Below are 19,869 nucleotides of genomic sequence, written 5' to 3'. Positions count from 1 at the left end.
TGGTTGTTCTACATCCTTATAAACAGTAGTATTGTCAGAATTAAATTGTGAAAATTATATGGTTGAAAAATGCTATCTCATTGTGGTCTACATTTGTGTTTCCTTAGTAATTGATCATGTAGGGCCCCTTTTAATATGTCCACAGGCCAAATTGGCATGGAGATTATTATTCCCCAGCCTGGCCACTCCAATTTCTCAAAACCCCTTAGGGTCGACATAAAGATCAAACATCTACAGCGATAAGATATGTTATGGAAAGTTTTCCTAAGTGTGAAATTATTCCCTGAGTCATTAAAATTATTTCTGGTCATCACAACATGATTCTTGCCAACATGCTCAGTTATGGCCATCTCAGCTTCTCCTCCTCTGCTTTTTCTTGTTGTAGAAAGCATAACAATAAACCTTAAGTCATTGAAGCTGAAAGGCAGGCTAAGTTATGAGAAGGAATAGAACTTTAGCTAACATTGGCAAATAATGGCAGGATTTGGTCAACTTGGAAGAACATGGTAATTGTATTATACGTAAAAATACTGCAGGGTTTTTGTTTATTTGACTAAGGTCAGCAATGGAATCTCCATTATTTGGAGTTTTCAAAGTGGCTTAGATAAGAATTTGAACAGAGTGATTTGACAATCCAAGTGTGTCAGCGCTATGCTAAATGGAAGCTGGTAATTTTGAGGGTCCTTCTTCCCTTTGTTTTGTGCCTCAATGAGGAACTCATCCACAGAGCTTTCACAGATCCTTTCCACTGCCAAGATGGAAATTTACCAAAAATTTTTTGTTGTTTTCTAAAGAGGTAGTGAATAAAATTGTATCTTTTGCAAATCTGTCATCAGTGAATTATTTCTGGTAGAGGACACCAGAAAACTTACCCTGAATCTACTCTTGGTGCTAAATGGGTTTGATTTTTGAGCCCAGGGAATATATTTTCTGCCCTTTCCATAATTTGAATGATCATTTGCCAAGCTATATTACAGTATGCTTCCTGCCTCCACCCACAGCTCTGGATCATCGATACTTTTGCTCCCACATTAGGAATTTCACAGATTATTGAATTGTAGTATTTCAATGTCCTCCCCTGAGATAGTCCAAGTTACACGTAGCTGATGTAAGTAATTTAATTTGTCATTTATTTGGGAATGTACAACTGAAAACTTTTTTGGGGAATATGGTATGGGTATCTATGTTTGTATTACTTTGGAAAGATTTTATTTTAGAAGAACAGAAAATCTGAGAAGGAGGTCCTGTCGTTCAGGTTTGACAACAGAAAATCATTCTGTACCAGTTTTGATTACTGCATTCAGTTGATTTCTCTGTGACTCAAGGACTAGAAGCTTTCTACCACTTCCTTTGGTGGAGAACTTTCCAAATCTAGGAGATTAGAACATTGGAAGTTTTCTTTACATTCAGACAAAAGTGTCTCATTTATTACTCAGGCTACCTTGATTCTTTTCTTTGCACTTCTTAGATGTTTGTTAAACCCTACTAGTCAATGTAATGACCCCACAGATGTGATATTTTAAAATAATAGACATGTCGCTATGATGTTTGATATTTGACACTGCTTCGTATTGGGCCTCTTTAGACATGTACGTGCATGCAGAGTTTGCATTTGTCCCAAGGTGAGCAAAAACGGAAGCAGTGTTTTTAGGATGAATTTTCTCACCTATGATAGCAAGTTGCAAATATCTTATTCTTTTTTTATTTGTAGGGCCAGCTCTGTAAATATGCTTCTGATCATCTCTTATCCTGTGTCATGTTGCAAAGTTGTAGCTTGTTTGCTGTCCTACAGCTGGGGTCTCTTTAGATCTTATGGACTAACACCAGCTGTTGTCTCCCTCCAGGTTATCCAGGCTGTCTTTTTTGGTATTTGCGTGCTGACTGATCTTTCCAGTCTTCTGACTAGAGGAAGTGGGAACCAAGAACAAGAAAGGCAGCTCAAGAAGCTTATCTCGCTCCGGGACTGGATGTTAGCCGTACTGGCCTTTCCTGTCGGGGTTGTGAGTATGATGTACAATGCATTTAACCATAAAAGAAACTTAAAGGGTCTTATTTCAGACTTCTAAGAGAAAAAAAAGGGCTCACTTCTAAGAGAAAAAAAAAAAGGGCTCTAGCAGGTGTCTGTATTAGTCTGCTTAGGGCTGCCATTACAAAGCACCACAGACTGGCGGGGGGGCGGGGGGAGAGGGCGGCGCTTAACCAACAGAATTTATTTTCTCACAATTCTAAAGACTAGAAGTCTGAAATCAAGGTGTTCACAGTGTTGACTTTTTTTTTTTTCCTGAGACCTCTCTCCTTGGCTCGTACATGGCCTCCTCTCCCTGTGTCCTCACCTGTGTATCCATGTCCTAATCTCCTCTTCCTATAAGGACATCAGCCAGACCAGAGTAGAGCCCATCAATGACCTCATTTGGTCTTAATTGCCTCTCTAAAGGCCATTCCTCCAAATATAGTCACTTCTGAGGTACTAGGGGTTAGGACTTGAACATATAAATTCTAGGGAGACGCAGTTCAACCCATAACAGCTTCTCTAGCAGCCCAAATTTGAAATGTATGGTCCTTGGGTCTATGACCATTCTAGTGTTTTTGAACTTGAGAGAGGAAGTCAACATTAGCTCATACTGCTTCGTTCACCCAACTGTGCCATTAGCTAATATCATTTAAGTACATGCTGCTTGATGTTTGGGTCTGTTCTGGCTTCATTGATTTTCATTATTTTCAGTTAGGTGCCCTCCACTGCTTGACTTCCTTCACAGGTCTGTTAATCGTCCATTGTCTATACATAAACCATGTTTCTTTAAAAGGCCAGGGCCCCATGAGATTCTATAGATTGTAACCTGTGGAGAGGCATGAAAAGAGGGAGAAAACTCTTACAGATCGCAAATTGTGAAAATAAGGAAGAGTGTGTTACCTAATTCAAATTCAGACCTTTCATTTGACAACAACACAAGGAGATTATTATAATCTGGTCACACTCCTCTGCTCGTTCCCTCATCTTTTTCCTTTGAAAACCTAAATGGGTGCTCAGATTGAAACCATCTCACAAATCTCTCAAATTCTGTTACTTAACCCGACAGAATTAGATGCCTTACCTATTGTTTAGTATTTCCTTCTTTGGACTTGACATAGAAAATTCAAATGCTTTCTATCAGAATAGTCATCTAAGAGAAAATTTCCATTGGCACAAAGTATAAAGATTTGTACTCGGTGCATGAAAGAATTATCTGGAATATCCAAGTCTGTGAATTTTTTTGTTTCTTTTTACTGGATTGTTCCCTTGGAATTTCTCTAGGTATGTCATTACCTCTGGAAGTCTTCCTTGGCTAAGAGGAACACAGTAACACAATACAAAAGTAAATAGGAATACAGTATTAACATTTTCTCTTAGCTCTGCCTCTCTCCCTCCGTTGTGTGGTGCCCAACTGTGTTTCTGGGGCTTAAATTGTGCCTCTTGCCACTCTCATCAAAGGCACATTGCATATGCCCTTTAGACATTTTTGACATTACTTTGGCCAGAAACTTTTTTCACCTGCTTAGGACTTGAGATGTTTCTCAGCTTTCAGTGTCCTTCCTGAAGTTAGTCGCATATGCTTCATGGTTTGTGACAAGAATGGGAGACTTTGTGCTTGCTTATTTGTTTGGTTACATTTGCTGTGTTCCTCTGTTTTCACTAACTTTGTGGTTTTCTCTGTGTTTTGAAAAAGGGAAGAGAAGTAATAATACCTTAAATTTCATACCTCCTTTTAAACTGAGAAGTCATATCACATTCCGTTGCATTTGTATACACCTTCCCAGGTGGGAAGCTTCACAGAAGAATAATGAATCAGGTGAACAGCTTCACTTATTTTTTTAACTCTTATTTTTTGCTGATATTTTATAGTCCATTTTTTACATTTTTTATAATCTTCCCTGTTAATATATGAGTCACTTTCCTTTTTAGAGCCACTAGCCTTTTCTCTTAACTGAACTTTTGAAGTCCCTCTGTTATATTTCCCTCTGTCTCTCCCTCCCTTTCTCTCTCTCTCTGTGTCTCTCTGGTATTAGGAAGAGTTTTGAGCAATGTTCTCCAGAAATCTCCAGATGTTTCCCACTGTTTCTTACTCTATCATTTGAGTTTTTGCATCCAGTTTCCTGGTTTCTCAAACTAATACACAGAAATGCATCCTGAGGAAAAAAAACAAACCAAAAAACACAAAAAGACAAACCAAACCCTGGTAACTAGCTGTTTCCCAGACTCCACTAATTTTGTAGCAAAGTCATATTTACAAAGGACATGAATTTGTCTCTTTATTTGCATTTTAATGCAAACTGGTTTTTTTTCATTAAAACAAAATTTTATGGTTTTTTCACCTTTCTTTCCCCAACTTTGTTTCCCAGCTTTCCTTTCCAGTGTGCCCTTACCTTTGCTGTGGCTTCACAGGTTTTCCCTTGCCCCTTCTGTGTCTCTCCCATACCCCGTTTGCTCAGTAGGGTCTGGAATTTCAGTGTGGTTTTATCACTGAACTTTTCTCCCTTGTTACAATGTGAACCCTCCCTGGAGCAGCGCCACTAGGAATCACTTGAAAAGGTGTCATTTTTACTCTTCCTGTGGCTTCTGGCCTGGGAGGGAGGTGCCCAGCCCAGTGGGTTCATTTCATTGGAAGGATGGGAACAGCACTAATGCCTGGAACCTGATTGACGGACATGTCCTTATACCCGTAGGCATCTATAGTGTGAGAATGCTTATCATGTGTGAAAACGATTAATGATAACATTTGTAATTAAACACCTTTTGCCATATTGACTGACACAGAATCCTAAAGGGCAAAGCACCCAAGCACTCACCTGTGCCTGGAGAGCCTTGGGCATGGCTCGAGCTTCTAGGCAGCAAGGTGCTCAGCCTCGGCTTAGAACCTGCCTGTGGTCCCCCGAGGCCTCCAGGCTCTGGCTGCCAGGTGATTGCCAGCCTCACAGAATTCCACTCCCTCGTGGCTCCTTCGGACCCCCACCTTTTGTTTGTCAGCCAGAAGTTTGCAGAGAAAGTAAAGTTATTTTTGCTTCCTGGTGCAGGGCAGAAAGGCAAGGGGCATGATAAGGAGGCAGAGTGGCACCCTCTACTCTGATTTTCCTGAAGAGACCTCTTAGCCCCAAGCTTTTCCTGTTGCTCCCATTATCTCTCTTTCCTTCTCTCTCTCTCTCACCTCAACTGCAACTGTGGCAGCAAGAAAGACATGGGTAGGTTATCTAGGATTCGTATTGTCTCCACTAATGCTTCCTCCAATAACGAAGTTAATTGAGAGCTGACAGTAATTGCTTGATGTGGGCATGAAGCAATAAATACGATTTTTGTGACCCATGGACCTAATGCATCTACTTCATGGACTCTTTCTCTCGGATATATAAAAATAATGAAGCATTCCAATCAAAGATAGTTGGCGTAAAGTTTTGTTTGAGCATAACCTTGAAGAAATGAGGCAGTTGCTTGAGTGAGCCTAGCCTGTATCATCCTGATTTGTGCAGATTCCCATAAATGCAAAGCTGGCCTTGATTAGTAATGCTAATGGCCGGAAACCACCACCACTCCCAAAGCCTTGCAACTCATTTTGCAGGGATAACCCATGGGAGGCTCTTCTTACCATGTGCAGTTTATTTCTGAACCCTGTCACCCTTTTAAAGAAGCATTACAAATAACTCTATGACATTATGTGGTCTGGAAGCACTGAAGTTTATTAGGAGCAATCAAACCAAGAATGTCTTTTGTCTCCTGTGAGTTTGTTGACTTTCGTGCTGGCAGATACTCTTCTAGTTAAGAGGATAGGCTAAGGCTTTCAACCAACCAACCACAAACAAACAAACATACAAACAAGCAAACAAAAAGATAAAGAGGAAGAGGAGCAAGAAAATGAGTATGATGGGTATGAAATGGTTTCTCTCAAAAATTCTAAGTGTGTCTCCAACTGCTATCCAAAGCAGCCCATTTAATGGCAAAGAACCATCATACATTTCCCATTCATTCAGGTGCGTGCATCCCATTTATTTGCAGCTTCTTAGCTTCTATGGGGCATGGAATCAAATCTCACCACCTCCCCAGTACCTCTTTGTCCCTTCTGTCACTTGACAGAAGGTAGGCTGTCACTAAACTGACCTTGACTGATTGATGGGTAAAGATGAGGATGTCCCTGTCTGTATAGAGGGGGCGTGGGTCCAAGCAGGACCTAGAAATTTGGGTTGTTCTAACCAGGGATGGGCATCCAGGGTATCCCCAAGCAAACCAGCATGTGCCAAGATACGTTCTTCTAGAATTTGGGCTTTTTACCTGAGTTTAGCCTCAGTTACTTGTTCAGTAACCATTTCTGGTGTTATGAGTATATTCTTGTAAAGACTTGGTGAAGATTTTATATGTATCAACCTAGTCTAGACTCCTTTAAAACTTGTTTTTGCTTGTGATGGGGACTGTGTGGTACCTGCTCCCTTAGGAAATATGGAAAACATAATTTGAAATCTCAAATGCAAACGTAAAGAAAAAGTATCTAGCAGTTATTTTCAAAAAGTGAGTCTTTATTTATTGACATACTAGCTAACTCTGAGCCATTCTTCAGAAAAATTTTGTGAAGCATACAAATTTAGATCATCATATCCCTACAATTTAAAAAAACAGGGGCGCCTGGGTGGCTCAGTCGGTTGAGCATCCGACTTCGGCTCAGGTCATGACCTCACGGTCCGTGAGTTCGAGCCCCGCATCGGGCTCTGTGCTGACAGCTCAGAGTCTGGAGCCTGCTTCGGATTCTGTGTCTCCCTCTCTCTCTGCCCCTTCCCTGCTCATGCTCTGTCTCTCTCTGTCTCAGAAATAAAATAAAACATTAAAAAAAAAAATTAAAAAACAAAACAAAACATTATTTACCTTTCTGATTTTCAAGTAAGAGATTGGCTTACATGGAAAGCAAACAATTAATATTAATTACTAATATTAATATCTGTTAATGTAACGTATAAAGGAAGGGAATTTGATTCTATTTGAGACTGTATGAAGCCAATGCCTTTTCTTCTGTTTTGATATTAAGGGAAAAAATTTTTAAAGCGCATTATTTACTTTATTCTACAAACTCTGGATTTAATATAAAAATACACTTAATATCCGCTGATCCTCTCTTTATTAAATTTTCACACAGGTACCTAAAACCAAACTCTTTCCTGTTTTGTTTTGTTTTTTTTTTCAAGATTTCATTGATGTTTTAAGTTTCTTCAAATGCCCTTTTCCTTTCTCCTCACCTTTGAAGTTAAAAATATAATATTTGCTAGATCATATTTTATGGTAAAACCCAGTTCATTTGGAGTTGAGGAAATCATGTGCCTTCTGCCTGCACTGAAATGAGTGTGAGTTGGGTTTCCAAAGAGGGAAGATTCACAGATGAGGATTCATTCAAGATCAATAAGCAAGATTAAGTTTTCCCTCCCCTACCAGGAGAAATACTCAGGAGACTATAATCACCTAACCTAGGTGAGTGGTCTTACCTCATGTTTTGGATTGCCTTCTCCAAAGACCAAAGACATAATGTGATTAGACAGATGTATGAGAGGGAACCAGGTTGCTTCTCAACCATCTTAGCTATATTTTTTCTCCTCAGTGGAAACCAAAGATTTTTCTGCCTAAGCGACCTATTTGATTTGTACGCATTCATGCCAACTCACAGCAGCCAGCTTTCTCAATGCTTGCAAGATAAATTTCTTCCACACAAAAAATAATCACTCTTTAACAATATTTTCTATAGGTGCCCACTTTTAATCACACTACAGTGGAAACCACACATTTATATCCAGAACATTCAAAGGACAGCAGTTCTAGTCAAGTCAATAATGATTTGTGGGTAATGGAGCTTACTAGGTAAGCAGATAGTGCTAAGAGCCAAGATAGCAGTAAGGATGGATCTTGTCCTTCAAGAGTCTCACAGCCTAGAGAAGGTGACTTTACAAGCTATATCAACAAGTAAATTAAAAGAAGGCATGGTGTGTATAAGAGTGCATGGGTCTAAGGTGCAGAAGTAGTCCAGAAGAGGAAGGGATTGATTTTAGGGAGTGGGAGGTCCTGGAAGTCTTCCCAGAAATGATGGTATCGGAGCTCTGTTTTGAAGAATGACTACAGACTTATTGGATGTATGAGTTAATGATGCTTTCAGCTGCAAGTAACGGAATACCCACGGCTCTCCACCTGGCTTACTCTTTCAATTCATTCAAGTCTCTGTTCAAATGATTACCTCTCAGAAAAGCTTCCATGAATAATCAATATAATTAGCCTTCCATTACTCTCAGTCTCTTTGCCTTGCTTTATAGTCTCCATAATGATTACCACTACCTGGCACGTTATATGTGTATCCTTTCATTTCTGTAGCATATGTCTCCTCTGACTTGGTACATACCTTATGAGGCCAGGGAGGTTGTGTGTTTGATTTACTGCTGTAACCCAACCATCAGGAGTGATGCCTAAATAATTCAGTATTTATTGAGTGAACATCCATCCATCCAGTTGTGGCTTAAGCAATAAAGATATTTAATATCTTACAAAAGTAGAAACCTGTAAGCAGGTAGTTTCGGGATGGCATTGCTCAGTGTTATCATTTGAGACTTAAGCATTTTTTATTGTTCACTTTTTTATCTCCAGAATGTTGGCTTTTTGTCCTTGGACTTGCCACCTACAGTCTCAAGAGGGTTGGCAAAGCCCCAAACATCACCTCCTTCGGAGCCATGTTCAAGGCAGGATGTGGAAGAAGCTCTTGAGGGAGCTCTCTGCATATGTTTGTCTCTTCATCAGACTAATGAATATTTCCTATAGGCCCCGTCAGCAGACCTCCCCATAGGTTTTGTTGGTTAGAACAGTCACATGGGTGGAACCAGTGGCATGGGAGGCTGGGAAAGCAGGTAGAAGAAGGGAATTCACTTACCATGAGGGCTTAAACTAATTCAGATTGATCTTTATAGGTCGGGCACATTGCTGCCCAAACAAAACCAGGAGTTTCAAGAAATACGATAAGTAACAAATATTGAGAATGACTATGAAATGTAAACTAAGTAAAAACCAACAGGATTTTAAGTAATTTGTTGTTCATCTATGTATGTTTTTATGAAAAATAGATACAGTCAAACTGATGAGACTAATCATGGACATTTTCTGTCTTAGTCAAGAAAAGCATTTTTTCCCCATTCATTCTCTGCCAGCGCCATTTTTTGTACATTCTCATTAGTATTATTATAAACGACTATCAAAATCTGATATTTGAAGAAGTTGTTCTCAAAGAAAGTCCCATATGTAACACAATTGACTAAATCGTTTCTGTTCAGTTTCTGAAAGTCCATAGATATGTACGAGGTGGCCCTACATCAGACCAGCAACCCATATATGCAGAAAACCAGGTTCAATGAGTAAAATCTTCCTTTAATAGTCCCGTAGAAATTGTAGAGAATGATCATGCACTGGGTGTCATTTCACCAAGTTCCCACTCTTTCTGGGCCAAAGGGCCACAAAAGTATCTCAGGAAATGAAAATACCTTTTTTCCATATGTATATCCATAAGTAAAAAATATATTGGAAGTATATGATTGAGAAAAGGTAGACTTGATCTCTGGTAACATTAATAATGTGATGCGTATAAAATAGGCATACAATTCCTATTCTCAAAAATAAGACCCCCCCGCAAATCAGACTCTTTGTAGGCCCTTGTTTCGAGAACCAGGAACAAGTTTCAATATTAGATGCTGATTTAAAAAGAAAAGGAGAAAGGGACACCATTCATTTTTCTTCTTCCTTCTCTACATATCATTCTTCCTCCTGATCTCTGTCTTACCTTTCTCCCTCATCCCTCTACCCCAAACCCATCTCCCTCTTTGTAGAAAAAGAAACAATGATTTGCTGTGTGGGTGTTCTGAAATTACTACAGTCCCTGTGGGCGTTTTGAGGTAACTCTTACCTGTTTTAGCTGGATCAAAATGTGCTGTGTCACATCAGCCGACATCAGAAGGAACATTTCCCCCAAGGAAGGAGCTAGTGGACTTTCCACCCACGCAAGGTTTATTAACTTTTAGTTGTGCCTGTGTGATGACCATGCTAATGATTCGCTTATCTTACCGCAAGTAGCCAGTCCTGGATAGGACTTTCATTCATCATGCCTTTTTCTAGCTCTCTTAGGAACAAGAGGTGAGGCATAATTCTGACTTCGGGGCATGTGTCGGGGGACAGGTGGGAAGGTGGGAAGGTGGGAAGACGAGGAGCTGGGGGTCAATGAGGGGAGAGCTTGTGCGGAGCCATAGCTCACAGGTAGCCCTGTGGCCCCACTCACTGTCTCCCACACTCCTCCGAAGAGCAATTCCCAAGCGGTTTCCCTCTTCAGAATGTCCCTTATTCTGTAGGTTACGTCTGTGCTCCATTCACACAAAGGAACACACACACACTGGGTGTTGGGCTGCACTGCCAGTTTGGTGGACGGGAGGAACATGAAGGGAGCGTGTCCCAGAAGGAACAAGAAGGAGTTCTTCCTTCCCAATCTGCTTTTGTGCACCTCTGGGTGCCCTGCCACTCTGTTCATCATTCACCAGTGGGAGACAGGGGAGGGGTGTAAAATGAGAAGATTCGGAAAATACGTGGTGGCGTGCCCACGTGGGATGGCATGAACGGAGATGAGCTTGCTGTGCCCATTTGTTTGGATCACCTCGCCACTTAATCTGAAGGAGGACCCGTCCCCTCTCTTCACCTTAAAAATCTACACTGGGGGGGTGGGGTGGGGCGCCTGGGTGGCTCAGTCGGTTGAGGGTCCGACTTCGGCTCAGGTCACGATCTCACAGTTTGTGGGTTGGAGCCCCACGTCGGGCTCTGTGCTGACAGCTCAGAGCCTGGAGCCTGCCTCGGATTCTGTGTCTCCCTCTCTCTCTGCCCCTCCCCTGCTCGCGCTGTCTCTTTCCCTCTGAAAAATAAATTTAAAAAAATAAAAAATTTAAAAAATACAAAAGAATGACCTAGTTCACACAAGCACAAATAACTAAACAGGAAGAAGCCTCAGCACTCCCATGCCCGGAAAATAATACAAGCACGCACATGCCGTGGGGATGCTGTCAAAATTAGCATGGAGTGAACAAAGAAAAACAGCCCCTAGATTCATTAATATAGTAACATTTTTGTCTGAATATTCAGAAATGCTACCTGTACCTCCTTCCTGCTGTGATTACCTTAGAGTTTTAAAGAAGACACATACCCAGAGGCGTTTGCTATTGCCTTTCTTTTTTGTTTCCAGCCTGTGAAAGAGCAGTTCCATTTGCACCTACTGACACTTCTCATCATCTCCCTTCCCATAGAGGCAAAACCCACAAACAACTCAAGAGGCTGGAAGAAATCTCATAATGAGCACCAACTTATGCTGCATGCTACTGGGGGACAGACTCAGTGCTAAGGGCTTTACTTTAATTGTGTATTGAATCCTCATAGCCCCCAAAGGTAGAAATTACCATCATTCCTACTTCACAGAAGATGCTTGTGTTTTACAGTTTTACAGATGGGGTTTCCCGCTTTACAGTTGCTTGCCTGAGGTCCACGGTTAGTCAGTGGTGCAACCAGGACTTCAATCCCAACACTGACAAATGGGGTGCTTGCTCTTAGCAAGTGCTCTAAACTTTTTGACAAGCCAGACCTAACTTTGCTTTTCATCATTTGCCTAATAGGTATTTTTAGCTATGTACATAAGCTCCGAGCTGACCACAATTTCTAATTTAGGAGAATGCATCAGAATAAGAAAGGGAGTTATGCAGAATCTGGATCAAAAGCCACTGTTTATCATTTTCCTTGAGGCTATTGAACAAAAGCTGTTCATTTGTGCGTATTATTGTTCCCGTTTCATGTATTATTTCACACCGTGGATCAATGGTTTTATATAGTTTTACAGGCCAGTTTGCAAAGTACAGATTTGGGCCCAAACAAGAACATCTTTCCTGCCTTGTCTTCTTGTTTCAGCCGCTGAGTACAGATTTAAGCTACCACACTTATCCAATGTGCTTGTTTTTAATATGTGAAAGTCAGGTTTTATCGACATAATTAGCTATGTTTTTAGAAATGGTTACCAAATGTATCCAGTGTCATCTGTAAATCATCTCTGGGCTTCCAAGAAAGCACAGTTCGTAGCTACACAATATTTTTGGCAAGAAATGATCCAGCACATTCTGTATGGGTATCCTAACAAATGAACTGTGCCTACCCAGCAAATATTCTACTAAGAATTCCTGAAAGCCGTTTTGTTCTGCTTTATCAAGAGAGGGTTTTCAGTCAAATCTGCTTTTCTTTTTAAATTTATAATTTATACCTCTACCTGCTTTCAACAAGGATTTGAGGTGGTCTAAGTCAAATCAGTTCATCAATGTGATCCAGTCTCCTGGGCCTCAGCATCGTTCAGCCGAGGCCGCCTGTTAATAATCTTGCCTTCTTGGATAAGTGTCTTCTCTATTTTGTTGCAGGATACACAGAATAACTTTTTTGTACATTTTATCTTGCAAAGCCAGGCAAGCTAGGAAAATAGGGAGAAATCTTCAAAAGGCTTTCTGGAAAATTTATTGAGTGCCATGCACCAGTCACTATGTTAAATGCTCTCACACAATTTTACTTACTCTCAAAGGGGATCTTACAAAAACAAGAGGCAGTAGGAAGCTTACTCATCCCTGAGGCTGTGATACCAGCACAGAACGGGCTCCCTGAGGGCAGGCAAATTGTTGCCACACCCTCCGGCCGTAGGTTCTTGCTTTGTTCAGCCCTACCGGCCATAATGGACCTGGTCAGTAATGTTTGATGAATGCTTTGTGCTTGAAGAGTCTCCAGCAAAAACCGGTAATGAGGAAGGAAAAAGAAAGAAAGCACTAGGGAAAAAGAATCATCCACAGGAAGTAGATTTTCTTCAGTTCTCCTGGCTACTTTTACAGGTCAGCATCAGAACACATGTTTCTCCCCTATTTGACACCTTCTTGAAGGGCTGATCATCAAAGTAATTAGTTTACTATAACCTCCTGGCTCTTAATTGACAAGAAGTGGTCCTCAACCAAAAAAATAAAAGTAAAAATCCATAATTGATCAGCAATTCTAGAGGGGCTTAAGCAGACGACAAAAAATTCAGGTGGATGAAATGCCAGAACAATGTGCTGTTGGTCCTGATGTGCTGTTGGTCAGACCGAGGGCTGACGCTTAGGCTGCATATATGCCTCTTGGAGCCATTTTGGTTCCAAAGATGAACTTTTGTTTGTTGACTCCTTGCACTTTATTTACACAGCATAGATCATCATAGAATAGTGTAAAGGGCAAAAACAAAAGTCCACACGGATTTCCACAATGAACATTTATTACTTTCATAATAAGAAAATCTCACATGTATTCTCATTTGCAAATGTATTATCATTTACAGATGTTTATGCTCCATATTTAAAACTTAAATTGTTCATAGAGGAAGAGATAAGATTGATACCTAGTTCATCTGATGCTAAAATGCAAATGCACCAACCTTTCTAAAAGTTCTTTCCGCATTGCAAACTGCACAGAAATGTCACGTATTTTCCTACTTGGTTTGTGCGTACAATCTAAACTAAACAAAACACAGGAAACCTTAGCCATTTTCCTCTCCTATCTCCATAGCAATTCAGAGAGAGTGAAGCGGCCATTTGTGGGTGTCCCAGTATGCTGGGACTGTACTCAAAGGTCACTGTAGCCCAGGACCAAAGACCCAGACACACAATTTTGTCAGTCTATTTAAGGTAATCCTTCTCTCAGAAAATGAATTCATGCTAACTAATTGATTGCAGACTAAAGTTTAGCTCAGAAAGATAATCGAGTAATTTATAATTACCAAGAAAAATTGTCAGACTAGAATCTGCATAAATTCTCTCCAAACCAGAACAATTTGCAGAAGACAAAGGGTAGCCAGATTTCTAGGTGAACTCAAATTCAAAGCAAGACACAGTAATTGGATGATATTAGTTGCAGCTGGTCAAATTACTATAGTCTGATGTGTCCTTTTGCACCAGAGGGACTGACTTGCTGGGTAGACTGGAATGCTATCCTGGGTGGCCAGAGTTGTGCCTGTCCTCCACACAAAGCTGGAGACCCATTCTTGCTCTTTTATATCCATCAACCGAACCCACTATGATGATCACTTTACCCTTGTTCACATATGCTTCTTGGGCAGCCTGTAATTCATTTAATCAGGCTTCAAATTCCACTGTTATAATAGTATTCTGGTCAGGCCATTGTGATACTATACCCAAGGCGCTGAGTATAAGCCGTCGTTGATCCATAGCCACCTAACACAGGATGCTTCTACAAAAGGATGTTCTAATTACTTAATTAACTTCTATTAAATTAGATTTTTCTTAATTTTATTCTCAGGTGGTAACTTTAAGTTGTAGCTGGATGTCTCTCCTGTGTACTTATAGCTGCCTTGTGGATATTCATTTTAATGTAATCGCATCTAATAACAGACTACAGTTCCCTTTTATTAAAAAAGCAAGAGAGATACAGAGAGCAAGAGTTTGATTATTCAATGATTTTATGATGACAAGAGGTCTAAATAGTTCTTTGAAAAAGAAATTGCTATCAATGCTAATTGATTAGCAGTGTTTCTCTAACATAATAAAAATAGTCTTGTGCGAGGTTTATGGATATGTTTAGCTATATCGTTTGATGTCACTTGACAAAGGGAAAGGCCTCCTGCTCAGTTTATTTGGAATGGAATTCAATTTAAAATGGATAGATTTAGGGGCACCTGGGTGGCTCAGTCACTTAAGTGCCCGACTCTTGATTTCAGCTCAGCTCATGATCTCACAGCTCATGAGTTCGAACCCCACATCAGGCTCTGCGCTGACAGCATGGAGCCTACTTGGGATTCTCTTTCTCTCTGTGTCCCTCCTCTGCTCTCTCTCTCTCAACATAAATAAATCAACTTAAAAAAAGAATTTTAAAATGGATCAATTTAAAACTTTGAATCGATAAAAGGAAGGTTAGTTATGAGAATGCAAAAATGACCCACCTTGTGCGGTGATCTCACCTGTGTGAGGTATAAGGTGATCAGATGTCGTCAAAAGAGCATGAGCCTTGGAGACAGACCTGGATTTTAATTCTGGATCCACCACTTTCTAATGCAGATTTTGTAGGTTCCCAAAATCTTGGTTGTCTAACATGAAGAGTGGGCTCAACAACACCTAACTCACTTGGGTTATTGTGAAGGACAATGAAAGACACAGAGTATCTAGAACAGTGTCTAGCAGGATGACACATAAACAGCATCAGTTTCCTTGCATTTGCCCTAAAAATGGCCTCATATCGCAGAGAATGTCCTGTGAGATGAGAGCATCTTTTAACAAAGTAGTATGCTGCCCCATCGCAAACACTCATTCGAAAGGTTAGAGGCTACAAGTTCTTGAAATTCCAAGAGTATGTTTGGAGGTGCCATCCAAAATCCCAGAAGGAGCTCTTATGGTTCATGAAGGCAGCAGAAGGTAGAGGGAAAGAGTCAAATATTGGTAAAAGGCTTCAGGGGAAAATAATGTACTGCTGGTGGGGTTTATGTCGTAAGTTAGAAATGAGTCCGCTCACCCACAGTTTCCAACACAGTTCACCTGGAAATTGTGTAGGTGGTGGATACACATTTTCTGGTGAGAATCAGTAACTAGAGAATCAGTAACTACTGAACCAGAGGGTTGAAATTTGCACAAAAGAGGAAAAAATTGATCTAAGATCTTCCATGTCCTTAAAATTTTCACCAGATAAAGTTATCTGTGTTATTATTAATGAATATTCAGTTTGTTTCCAATTTTTTAGCAGTTCTGGGCAATACTGCCCTGAACATTCTTGTACATTCTCCTGTTCCACATGTGTAAGAGATTCTCCAGGAAAAAAAAAAAACAAAACCAAACTTCCTAAACGGGATGCTGCGATGAAATACAGGTGTGCCAAGATGCATTGATCCCCTCCACCCAGGAGAATCTGAGCATGGTCTGGGGTGCCATACTCCCTAACAAGGAGTATTCTTATTACTATTTGCTGAGAATTCTTATCAAGAATGATTGCCACATTTTATCAGGTTTTTCCCCCTGCACCTGTAAAGGTGCTTCACTGATCCTTTCTTGTATGTTTGTTTTCTATTTCATTAATCATCTGGCTATTCTTTGCTGCCTTCTGAAGATGTATACCTCACTCATTAATTTTTATGCATTTTTCTTTTCTCCTATAAGTATAGAAGCCTCCAAATTTCCCTCAGTTAACATGTTAACTACATCCCACAAGAATTGTATCTGCCATTTTTATTACTGTTTGTCTATAATATTTGCTACAGTCCATTCTGATTTTGTGTTCTATCCCTAAGTTTTTAAAGTATGTTTTCATATTTCCAAATATATACGCATTTTTATGTTTCTATTACTGATTTCAGACTCAAATGCATTTTGACCAGAAGCTATGATCAGTAAGATGCCAATACTCTGAAATTTTTTGAACTTGCTTTTTGGTTTAAATGGTGGCATATTTTGATATTCCTAATGAACTTAAAAAGAACACACGTTTCAGATCGCTACATCTTCCCGAAAGCCCGTATCAGTCCACAAACCTACATGATTGCCATCTTAAGGTTCTGATGGCTATCTTATGGTTATGAATTTTCAGGGTAATTTTTCTTTCTCTTTCTTCTCAACACAGAGCTAAGATTCTAGCAGGCATGTTTTCTTTTCTTTTTTTTTTTTTTTTTTAATGTTTATTTCTGAGGTAGAGAGAGACAGAGTATGAGTGTGGGAGGGGCAGAGAGAGAGGGAGACACAGAATCCGAAGCAGGCTCCAGACTCTGAGCTGTCAGCACAGAGCCTGACGCGGGGCTCAAACTCACAGACTGTGAGATCTTGACCTAAGCTGAAGTCGGTCACTCAACCAACTGAGCTACCCAGGCGCCCCAAGGCATGTTTTCTTATTACCCTGTTCTCTGCTGAGTTGAGGGTCACCCTTTCACTGAAGGAGTAACCCTCTGGGGTACCAGCTTTAGGCAGAGGAGTGGGTCCCCCACCTTGGGCAGTCTTTATCTCCTATCTCCTGAATTCCACAGGGCATCAAGAGATAAGCTCAGGGTCACTGTGGTTTGACAGATACTTCTGGAGGATAGCTGGCCTCTGTGCTTGCTGATCTCTTGGGATTCTCACTCACTTTATTTTGACATCTACAGTTTCATTACTTTTTGTGACATAGTGGTTTATTTTGAAAGGTGCTTCATGCTTCCTGGGTATGTTATGAAACAACAAAATCAAGGTTATATAGTATGATATGTATATTTAAGAAAGGGAGACACACATACACAAATGAACATATGGGAATTTATATGTGTGGATGTATACCTGTTGTCTGGTATTTGCAGAAAGAAACATTGAAAGGATGAAAGAGAAACAATACCTTGTCACCTGAATATGTTATGAAGCTTTTTTTTTTTTTTTTTTGATGGTGGCAGTTTTCATTGGGAGAGTAAGTTCAGAGCATTTATTCCACCAGCTGGATATATAAGTAAGTTCTGATTCCCTTTTTACACATGTCTTATCTAGAGAATGGGCTCACCTGTGGCTCCTACTGAATCTCCTTTATATCAGTGTCTCAATAATAGAAGTTATCTCACCTTGAAGTTTCTTTTCAAGAAGTGGTTGTGCCAGATATCTCAGGGTTAACGGCTACCATTGTGGAGATAAAGAACATCAACTGTTTCCATGTGTTTATTAGCTCCAGCTCCATTACTATCCATTTTACTGGAGTACTTGATTGTCTTTTTCATCCCGTCTGTGCAGTTGGCTATAATCTTTGGAGTTGCCCATCTGAGTCTCAGCTATTCCTGATTCATGCTTATCATATCAGTTGGACCTTACTAGTTCTTTTCCCCTATTTCATCCATTGATGGGTGACCAGAAAGTAGAATAGAAAGTTTCCCCCTTAGGGGCTCATCTTCCCTACACCCTCCCCCCTCACAGTGCATACCACCTTCCTAACCAGGCCCCCCACTGCCAGGACACTCTCAATGCAGTATGAAAAACACTTTCAAAAGAAGGCTGCTACCACCGGAAGCCATCCCCGGGCAATTTGGGTTCACTTAATGGGAAACAGAAGTGAACGAAAAAGTGATCATTTCCATTTCCATGTTTCAGTCATTGTTGAAACAGATCAAACAGAGATGCCTGAGAACTGAAAAGAGACAGAACCAGAAGAATGTGGCCTGATTGGTGTGGTTTCAGCCTGGAGGCACAGGGATGACACAGGGCATGACCCTGGGCGAAAGAGTCTGAGGATGTCAGGTCAGAGGCACCCCGCCCCATAAGCTGGTATGCTGGGGGAAGACTCACATCCCAAAGATGACATGAGAGTAATTAGACGGGAGCTTATTAAGTAAGCTTTGAGGAAGGAAGAAGGGTGCATGGCTCCAAGGTGCAAGACAAGACCTGAATATCAGTTAGGACCAGCAAATAGTCTACTTCTCTATCCTGTGAATATGAATTTGCCAGAGGGAAGACGTACTTGGCCAAATAATTGTTGTTGAGATGCTTGAGATTCCACTAATGCATTTATTACTAGCGAAGACAAGAATGCTTCTCCTGATTTGTTCTGCATCCCATGCTACTGTCCTATGGCTTTGTATGTCATGGCTGATCCAGAAGAGCAGCTTGGAGATTTTTCTCCACATGTCACCATCTTTCTTTTTCTTTTGATTTTTCTAGAATGATTAACCAAACATTTTACTCGACCAAACATTCATTGAATTCCTGCTGTATGCAGGCCTTGCTAGTGGACTTAGAAATGAAATTGTCTTTGACACTTAATCATTCATTCATTCAACTATTAATTCCTTCAAAGGAGTATGCTATTATGTGTAATAAGTATTAAGAAAGGTTAAAAGCATTGTCTCTGGGGTCTTCATTGTCTGGCCTCACATTCTGGCTTGGCCACTTTTTGACCCTGGAAAAGTTACTAAAATTCTCTGAAGCTAATTTCTTCATCCATAAAACCATAAAAATAACAGTAGCTGCCTCAGGGTAGTTGTAACTCTTAAATAATATTTTGCTTGTGAAGCCCCTGACCTATACATAGTACAAACTAAAAAAGTATAAGCCAGAATATATAATATTCTCAAAATGTTAAAATATATTGACAGAGAACAGATCCATAGGTGGCTGGGGTCAAGGTTGGGGAAGGGTGTGACTCTTAAGGGGGTAGCATTAGGGACTTTGTGGTAATGGAACTCTTCCGAATCCTGATTGCGGTAGAGGTTCCAGAAATGTGTCCATGTGGTAAAATTGCATGGTACAACACACCCCTCAAAAAATGAGTGGCTGGAAAAACTGGTGAAATCTGAATAGGTCTGTAGGTCTATAGTTTCGTTAATAGTACTGTGCCAATGTCAGTTTTCTGGTTTGAAAATGTACCATACTTGTGTAAGATGTTATCCTTGGGGAAAGCTGGGTGAAGGATACACAGGAACTCTCTGTATTATTTTTCAACTTCTTGCGAGTCTTTGATTATTTCAAAATAAAGAGCCAGGAAATAAACATAGAACGCGCCAAGGGAGATGTGAGGATGCAACAGAGAGGAAATCAACTGGTCCTTGCTCTCTCATCAAGTTCACATCCCACTGGGAAGAGAAACCAGTAATTACACAGTCACTTATTTCATCACGATTATGCCTAGCTTTATGAAGGAAAAACATAACGGGCTATGAGAGCACATGCAAGAAAAAGGAACAACTCAGGGGAGGCTTCTTGGAGCTTATGCTATTTCTGATCCCTTCTACATGGTAAGGATGAGCGGGGAGGGGTGGTGGGAGGCATTCCAGGCAGACAGGGCAGCGAATGAGGGGCCTGGAGAGT

The 19,869-nt window shown here is 40.5% G+C and overlaps 1 protein-coding gene across 12 annotated transcripts in view; it reads left to right on the top strand.

Annotated features, from left to right (window-relative positions):
• The window catches only part of AIG1 (androgen induced 1), a 313,679-nt gene that overhangs the window by 55,069 nt on the left and 238,741 nt on the right, over window positions 1-19,869 (top strand). For all 12 annotated transcript variants that reach the window (XM_019425103.2, XM_019425100.2, XM_053904419.1 and 9 more), the window contains exon 2: window positions 1,845-2,000. In XM_019425103.2, the coding sequence (XP_019280648.1) occupies window positions 1,845-2,000 (156 nt within the window). The remainder of the gene's footprint in view (window positions 1-1,844; window positions 2,001-19,869) is intronic.

The sequence above is a fragment of the Panthera pardus genome, unplaced genomic scaffold, assembly GCF_024362965.1.
Source record: "Panthera pardus isolate Hobbes unplaced genomic scaffold, ASM2436296v1 HiC_scaffold_17, whole genome shotgun sequence".
Taxonomy (NCBI): domain Eukaryota; kingdom Metazoa; phylum Chordata; class Mammalia; order Carnivora; family Felidae; genus Panthera; species Panthera pardus.
The sequence above is the reverse complement of the archived record's forward strand: the minus strand, read 5'-3'. Positions and strand labels throughout refer to the sequence as shown.